This window comes from Phodopus roborovskii, unplaced genomic scaffold, assembly GCF_943737965.1.
Source record: "Phodopus roborovskii unplaced genomic scaffold, PHOROB, whole genome shotgun sequence".
Lineage (NCBI taxonomy): Eukaryota > Metazoa > Chordata > Mammalia > Rodentia > Cricetidae > Phodopus > Phodopus roborovskii.
Window position 1 is genome coordinate 26,275,541 of NW_026126517.1, and position 9,230 is coordinate 26,284,770.

The window sequence follows — 9,230 nt, forward strand, 5'->3', positions numbered from 1 at the left end:
TACTTTTTTTTTCAACTTCCCATATGCTGAAATTATAAGCACACAGCATTATCCTCAGCTGGAAATGTTTCTGTACAAATACAGGTTCAAGTGAGATAAACATGTTTGTAAGAAGCTGTCCTGATTTTTAATTCTCAGGTGAAGCACTTAGATCACCAAGATAATCAGACCTTTGACAAAATCAGATAGTGACCACTCCTTTGCAACATACCCGTGAAGGGTAAGGAAAAGAGACTACTGACATTGCTTTATTATAGAGATTTCTGGGCAGACTCCAGCTCTAGATGACCTGGTTCACTGGTCTTGGTGTGAGGTGGAAGGAATTGTCAGTTTCCTCTGTCGGAACACAAGCTGGTGGAGCTGTTGCTGCAGTCGTCCAGGGAGAAGATACACCTTCATTTCCCAGGCAAGCAGAGATGATGAGGAGAATTCCACCAAGTGCTAGAAAAAGCCCAGCAGCCCAGCCCAGGAACAGGGCATCTCCAAACTCCCACCGGGGCACAATCTCAGGTATACTGTCATCCCAGAAATCTTGGAATGTTGCATAGGCTACCCAGGAGACTGGAAAGAGGGTGGTGGCGGAAGCTGATGCCTCCAAAGCCCCTCCCAGGAGGCACAACCGCGCCTTGATAACGCTGGCCCTATGAAACTGGAAGCATTCCAACCCCAAGGCAGAGAGCAGAAGTCCCAAGAGTCCCAGCCCATGAGAAGCCACCATGAGGATGCGGGCTACCTGTAGCTCTTGGGGCAGAGACAGAAAGGACTCGAAGGCTTTGCATACAGTGCCTGCTTCATCCTGACTCACACATGCCTCCCAGAGTCCTGAGATCCAGGTTTCCATTTCATTCAGGTCCAGATTGAGAGTCTTCCACTGGGGAAGAATGGTGGTGACACAAGAGCACACCCAGCCAAGAATAGAGAGGAGCAGGCCTCCAAGCTGGACTGCCCCACGGAAACTATAGGCCATGGTTGTGACCTCTGCAGAAGGGGATGTAAGCTCAGGGACTGGTGAGCTGCGATGACTTCCCGGGAGGCTGGAGTAGACAGTCACAGGGTTTCAGAGGACTCCGCTGTTAGTTTCCAAAGCAGCAGCTGAGGTGGGTGTCAGGGATTTGGCAGTGTTTGGAGTAAGAGGTGTGGCCAAGATCAGGTGTGGGGATGAATTCTGAAAGAGGGTCTCATGAGAGAGGTCATAAAGTAAGCTGCCACTGTATTTGATAAATACATTCATAAAGTCAACACCAATCCCCAGCTCTGAGAGTGTTTTGGAAATACACCTTGACATGATCTTTCCCAAGGACAAGGTGACATCATTTGTATCCGTTTAAATATATGGGGCAAGTGAGATGGCTCAGTGGGTAAAGGTGCTTGCTGTGGAGTGTGACAACCCGAGTTCAAACCCAAGAACTCACATTGTAAGAGGAGAGAACTGACTGACACTTTATACATGTGCACACAACATGAACAAATGTAACTAAAAATTTAAAGTAAGTATAGACTTTGACCCAGAACTCATGAGAATTTATCTATTTTTAAGGTAACTATATAGAAAGATTTATTTTAGAACATCCATCGAAACTTATTAATAAAACAGTCATTTTATGTTTTTGGTTTTTTGTTTGTTCATTTATTTTGAGACAGGGTTTCTCTGTGTGACAGCCCTCACTGTCCTGCAATTAGCTATGTAGACCAGGCTATCCTCAAATTCACAGAGGTTGGCCTGCCTCTGCCTCCTGAGTGCCGGGATTAAAAACATGTTCCACCACTGCCCAGCTCAAGACAGTTATTTTAAAGAGACGTTGAGACTGGAGAAACGGCACAGCAGTTAAGAGAGCAGGGCTGTTCTTCCAGAGGACCTGGGTTCAATTCCCAGCACCCACATGGCAGTGCACAACTGTCCCTAACTACAGATCCGGGGATCCCAACACTGTCTTCTGTCATCCATAGGCACCAGGCATACATATGGTGCACAGGAACATTTACAGGCAAAACACCTTGAAAATGGCTCCCATAGGCACATAGGGAGTGGTACTATTAGGAGGTATGCCCTTGTTGGAAGGAATATGTTACTGTGGGTGGGTTTTGAGGTTTCAGATGGTCAAGTCAGACCTACTATCTCTCTTCCTGCTACCTACCAATCCAGGTGTAGAACTCTTAGCTACCTTTCCAGTACCTTGTGTGCATATGCCTCCATGCTTCCCACCATGATGATGATAATGGACTAAAACTCTAAACTATAAGCCAGCCCCAATTGAATGTTTTAAGAGTTGCCATAGTCTTAGAGCCTTATTATACCACTGTATCATTTCTTTACCTTGGTTTGGTGTAAGCAAGAGTTCTTCCTGCAGATGTTCTCCCCAGTGGAAACATTGCAGGTATCTTGAAGACAGTGTTTGCACTGATGATTAGTAAACAGCATCCTGGCACTAGAGCCAGTTATAGTCATCTAATCAAAATTTGAGATTTTCCAAAGTACCTTTCCAAACAACCTTTGTTGTTTATATATCATAATTGAGGTCGCTGGGAGGCTTTGGAAAGCAGAGTTTTCACATTCATCTTTTGCTTAGTTTTCTTTTACTGTGGCATGGAGACTGTCAGCTATTCCCACATTATGTTTAAAAGAAATTGTTTCACAAAACTCTTCGGATAGTTGGCTTTAACACTGTAAATATGTAAAATTTATGTTTCCTGTGCAGTATGGGAGGTATTGCATCGAGTGGCTCAATACAGCATGTAACTTGACAATATACATGAAAATAGTTGCTAGGATAGTAGAGTAACATTTCAATCAAAATATGACATATTAAAAAAAAAAAAACAACAAGCAAGCCAGTTGCTGCAGTCATGGTATCTCTTCACAGCAATAGAAATCCTGAGCCAAGGAATACCGAGTGTTACAACTTGGATGGGAAGGTATTCTGGCACTCCAGAGCCAAGGAATACCACAGTCACAGTAGTGTGGCCTCTCACAGCCCTGCTCCAGGGAAAGGCTTCCCCAGTGTAATAGCTCGGCGGGGCTGGGGGTGGTGGTGGGGTGGTGGTGGGGTGGAGGGGTTTCCTGGTGAAGTTGTTACAATTCAGCTCAGGCAACACTCATTTACAGAACAATTTTATGTGATGTTGTAGGGGTTGGTAACTTAGCTGGGGAGAATGCTTTTGGGTATGAAGCCTTTTAGTTGCATACCGAGCACCACATAACGTGTGTAGTCAAACAGCATTCAGGAGGCAAAGACAAGAGGATCAGAAGTTCAAATGCATCTTGGAGTAGTTCAAAGGCAGTCTTTGTAGGGAAAAAGGGCTAGCCTAAGAAACACACACTGAGCAGAGCCAAAGAAACACACTTTGGTCCTGCAACCAGAACCAAAGAAATGCACCCTGGCCCTGAAACCAGTGCCAAAGAAACACACTTTGCCCGTGGAATCAGCCAGTGAAAGAAGTACACCCTGGCTCTAAAATTAGAGCCAAAAGGCTAAAGAGGGCCAGTGAAAGAAACACACTTCGGTCCTGACACCAGAGCCAAATCTGACCCTAAACCTGTGCAGAAAACCAACCAATCCCTGAGCATGAGATCTAGCCAATCTGAGCTCAGGGATTGAAATCTGACCAATCCCCACCCTGGAAATCTCCCTGGGAAAACTCTGTCCCTAAGAAGCCCTATATAAACCCCGTGTATGTTCAGCTGTGGCTGTCCGGTTGTCTGACTGTCCTCTGTGACCCTGGCAAAGGGAGGCCACTCTCCTGGATTCTTTCCTCCCAATAAATCTCTTGAATGAGATTTGGGTAAGTCCTTCCTTCTTTGGAATGGAGCAGAGGAGAGAAGTAACTTTCATGGGAGCCAGAACAGAGCAGAGATGAAAGAGCCGAGTGAGCAGAGCAGGGCTGTGAAACCTTCCCCTAGTGAAGTGGCGTTGTTACACTCCTGGGGACCTGAGCTGAACTGTAACAACTTCACCAGGGAACCCTTCCCCTGCTGGAGCAGAGCTGTTACACTGGGGAAGCCTTTCCCTGCAACAGAGCTGTAAGCGGCTGGTGCATACTATGACTGTGGTTTCCTGGGCTCCCGAGTGCCAGAATGCCTTTCCATCCAATCTGTTGTTATGCTTATAGTCTTCACTACATTAAACCCCGACTTTAAAAAAATGTGTAAGAAAAAAAATTTATTTTAAGTGGTGGTGGCACACACCTTTAATTCTAGTACTCAGGAGGTAGATGTAGGCAGATTGAATTCAAGGCCAGCCTGATCTACAAAGGGAGTTCCAGGGCTACACAGAGACACCCTGTCTTGCCCCTCCCCCCAAAAAAAGATTTATTTTATGTGTGATGATGTTTTGCCTGCATGTGTGTAGGTACACTGGAGGAGGCAATAAGAGGTTGTTGCATCGCCTAGATCTGGAGTTACGGATGGTTATGAGCTGTCATTTGGATGCTTTGAATTGAACCTGGGTCCTGTGCAAGAACACGTGTTCTTAACTGCTGAGCCAGCTCTTCGACCTGTGGAAGAACTTTTCATGACGTAGAATGGTGGCGAGTGAGGTTGAGAACGGAGCCTGACGTTCTTAACCAAGAAAAAAGCTGACCACATCGTGCAGAGTACAGAGAATGCAATTTCATTGTCTTTAAAAAATGCTCCTTTGTGGCTGGAGGGATAGTTTAGCACTTGTGAACATGAACTGGCTGCTCTTCCAGAGAACCTGAGTTTGAGTCTCACCACCGACATGGCAATTCACAACTATTTATTGTAACTTCAGGTCCAGGAGATCGGACACCCTCTTCTGGCTTCCATGGGCACTAGGCATGCAGGTGGTGTACAGACAATCTTACAAAACACTCACATGTAAAATAAATTTTAGCTCCCATCATCTTTGTGTTTTTTAAACAAAATGTTAGTCATTGTTATATTTTGGTGTTAGGTTTGTGGGTACTTTTTAATTTCCTCACTTGTTTCTTTACATATCTAGTAAATTTGTCAATTTTTTGCAAACAAAAAACCCCAGAAATATTAATTTTAGAATTAATATTCTTCCATCCAAGTGAGTTTCCCTAATGGCTTAAGCTAGACTCAACATTCCTGGAGAGAGGAATCCCCTCTGTGGTTCTGTTGCTGCTCAGAAGGCAGCTGAGAATAGATGTCAATCCTACCAGCTTCCAGTTCTGTCTCTTGCTGAGTCTGAGACACAGGATCTGATCGGAAAGGAAATGATTTGTACATTCTGAGTGTGGCTAAATGCCAGGCTCTGGGTTGGATACTTTGCATTGAATTTTCATCCCAACACTGTGTAGAACATATTAGGGAACTTATCAGGGTCTGCTGACTGGCTAGTAGGTGACAGATGGGGCACCTGAGCCAAGGGCCTTGAACTTGGACACTTCATGTTCTTGTCCCCAGCCACAGCAGTGACACAACATATGGCTAAGAGCTTGTCTGTATGACAGAACACAGAAGAAACCTGGGATTGGTTACATTAAGGTCATAAATGTCTGACCACTGTTATCCTTTTCATGTTCTGTGTGTGTGTGTGTGTGTGTGTGTGTGTGTGTGTGTGTGTGTGTGTATAGCATACACATGAGTATGTATGGGTGTGTGGGGGCCAGAAGTTGATGTTTGATGTCATCTTCTGTTGTTCTTCATCTTATTTATTTATACTTTTAATTTAAAATTTTATTTATTTATAAAGGACACCATTATATCCAATAGAGGCTTAGTATCTAAAATATGAAAAGAACTAAAAAAAAAAAAAAAACCAAAAACAAAACAAAAAAAAAAAAAACAACTGATTAACAAGAAAACAAATTTTAAAATGGGTTACAGAACTAAGCGTAGAGTTCTCACAAAATGAAACACAAATGTCTGAGAAACACTTAAAAGAAATGTTCAGCCAGGTGGTGGTGCATGCTTTTAATCCCAGCACTCCATAGGCAGAGGCAGGTGGATCTCTCTGAGTCTGAGGCCAGCCTGATATACAGAGCAAGTTCGAGGACAGCCAGAGATACACAGAGAAACCCTGTTTCAAAAAACCAAAACAAACAAGAAATGTTTAACATCCTTAGTAATCAAGGAAGTACGAATCAAAACTAATCATTTATTTTTTCAGATATGATCTCACTATGTAGCCCTTGGCTGTCCTGAAACTCATTAAACAACTATAGAGATTAGATCTGTGCCTGCTACCAAGCCTGGATATTTATTTTTATGTGTATTGGTTCAGTGCCCATGGAACAAGAAGGGGGTATCTGTAACATGATAAATAAAAGACCTAGAGACAGATATTGGGGTACAAACTTCAAGTTGAAGATCAGAAAAGCAAAGCAGCCAGGCACTAGCTCTCACTCTACCTCAGACTGAAAGGTCATCCTGGTTCCCTCAAACCTCAGACTGCTGCCTCTCCTCAGCATGGCTGGAGAATCCTGAGATTTCAATGTCTTCCTATCATCAATGTGGCTGGAGAATGAATGCCAGCTCTGAGACTTTGCTCCTGTCTTATATACCTCCCAAGTGCGGGATCAAAGGCATGAACTCTGTTACTCTTCACTCATGTGTAGGTCATGGTGGCCTTGAACTAACAGAGATCCATCTACTTCTTAATCTTGTTGAGTCCTGGGATTAAAGGTGTGGCCACCACTACCTGAGACTGACTTTACTTTCTGAATCTTCAGGCAAGCTTTAATAAATCATAATTAATATGTTACCACAGGTACCATATCCCTTGGGATGGGAGTTACAATTGTGACCTGCCACGTGGGTCCTGGGAATTGAACATAGGTCCTCTGGAAGAGCAGCCAGTGCTGTCAAGCCATCTCTCCAACCCCATATTTCCTGGCTCCTTGCATTTTATTAAGCTGTGGGGCTCATGCTTGTACAAGGCCCCTCCAAAAGTAGAACTTAATTTTGTATTTGTAATTTTATAATTTCCTCTAAAGAATCTTCCCTCTGCCCTTCCTACCCCTCATTTACTTTGAAAATAATAATTACCGTGTTTTTTATTTATTTATTTATTTTTATTTAATTTTATATAACAAAGTCCAATTAAATGAAAACAAACATTTATACACAACAATTTGGGCGTCGCTCTTTCCAAACTACTTCCTGCTGGTAAGGGGCGCTGTCTTGGGGGATTCGAAGAAGATTCAGATATCCTAGCTGCAGTCTGCAGAGCCGCCTTGTCCAGCCGTTTGGAATGTAGGATCAGCCTGTACTCTGTTTCAGGCATCTGGCGTGATCAAACCACATTAGTCTGGAAGGAATCCACATCTTTTCATTTTCTGTGGAAACAAAAATAGAAATACTTTTCCCCAGTAACTTGTTCTTCAACTTAAATTTTGGAGTCAAAGCGTTTTTTTTTTTTTTTTTTTTTTAATTTATTATTTTACATGTCGATCCCAGTTCCCTCTCCCTCCCTCCCTCCCTCCCTCCCCTCCAGCCCTCCCTCCCTCCTTCCCTCCCTTTTACCCTCTCTGCCCTCTCCCATGCAATTACCGTGTTTTTATGTGATCATTTAATTTGCATCTTGGGGTCTCCAAACCTAGCACAGACCTTGCCACATAGTATTCCTCAGTATTTAACACAGGATTTCAGAGATTTCATTTGTAGGTCATTATTTTTTTGATATTGGGCATTTATTGTTAATGACATTTAGAATCCAAAGTGAAGCTGAGAGGCCTACCTACCATGGTGGATGGTTTGATTTTGTAGTGAGAGATGCTTTCCAAGGACAGTATAGCCTCTCTAGACTACTTGGTTTCTCAACCTGGGTTTCATTCTCTTTCCTCATCGAACATGAACTAGGATTAGCTGATTGTTCTATGGACACTAAGTTAACATGGATATTGGGGGTCAGCACCTACTTGAGATCAGGCCTCACAAGTTATCTTTTAAAGAATGAAAGATGCTTTAACCAAAGCAGTACATGTCTATTGCAGAACAGAAATAGAGAAAAGGATTTGAATAAACAGCCTAAGCCACTAAAGTCCATCCAGGGAATTAAGTATATTAAAACAAACACAGGGGTAGAGACACACTGACACAGACACACTGACATAGACACACATAAACACACAGGCACTTGCGCGCGCGCACACGCGCGCGCGCACACACACACACACACACACACACACACACATTCTATTTTTAAGACAAGGCCTTACTTTGTAGCCCTGCTGGTGTGGAACTCACTATATAGACCAGGCTGGCTTCAGACTCACAGATGTTCACCTGTCTTTGCATCCCGAATGATGAGTGCTGGGATTAAAGGTGTGTGGCACCATATATATATATAACCTATATAGCCTATACCTCTATTTTACTTTTTTTTTTTTTAAAGAAAAAAGGCATATGATTCATTGTTTCTCTGTGTAGCTTTGGAGCCTGTCCTAGAACTCACAGAGATACTCCTTCCTCTGCCTCCCTAATCCTGGTGGTGTTGCAGTTTTAGGATAAAGCTGGGGTGGGGGGCGAGACACTGGGGTCCCAAGGTAAGGGGGACCACATGGGAGACCATAGTGGGTTCCACAGCAGGCGAAGGTGACCGAGGCGGAGGGCATAACACGACAGGCAGACAGAGCTTGAGTGAGAAGTTTATTAGAAAGGGGAGTGAAGGTAAAGAGACATAGAGACACCAGGAACAGAAGAGATGCAGCCCCTTAACGGGTGACGTAAACATAACGTGGCCACGCCCAGCATGTCCTGCCCATCGTTAGGGGCCTGGGTCAGCAGAAAGAAAGTTTCCAACACCTGGAGTTAAAGGTGTGAGCCACAATGTCCGTCTTCATAAATATAAAATATAAGAAAAAAAAGTTTTTACAAAAGAAAGTTTTTAGTACACACAGGACCATTACACAAGTATGTGTATCGCATCCATGCATAACTATACTTAGTATGAGGCAATGTAAACAAGCAATATAAAAAGGGTGCAGTTGTGGGGAGCCTTTCACTTATAATGCCATGATACTGCTCTCAAGCGGGCAACTCTAGAGGGCAAAGTTGACCTAGACTCAGTCAGCTGCTGCGCCCAATGAATGAACACTGAACAAAAAAGATCGCGATGATTCCCTAAATATCGGACTAGATATTTCACAGGAAAACGTTATGGAGTATAAGGAGATCCATTAAGGACTTACTAGGTGAAACATTAAGCAGCTACTAATTAAGCAAACAACAAAAAAAGGGCGGCAAGGGACGCGTTTGAAAACCAGTAGGGAACGGATCACGCCTGCGCAGACTTGGGGCTTCCAGA

At 43.6% G+C, this 9,230-nt stretch overlaps 1 protein-coding gene across 1 annotated transcript; it reads right to left on the reverse strand.

Moving 5' to 3' along the window:
• Positions 1–280: 280 nt before the first annotated feature.
• Cldn25 (claudin 25) lies at positions 281–967 on the reverse strand. Its single transcript, XM_051197463.1, has one exon. It carries the CDS (start codon positions 965–967, stop codon positions 281–283), a length of 687 nt encoding a protein of 228 aa, XP_051053420.1.
• Between the last annotated feature and the right edge of the window lie 8,263 nt (positions 968–9,230).

Bases quoted from the DNA above. Each gene is read 5' to 3' on its own strand.
- Cldn25 (XM_051197463.1), bottom strand. From the start codon at position 967: ATGGCCTATAGTTTCCGTGGGGCAGTCCAGCTTGGAGGCCTGCTCCTC.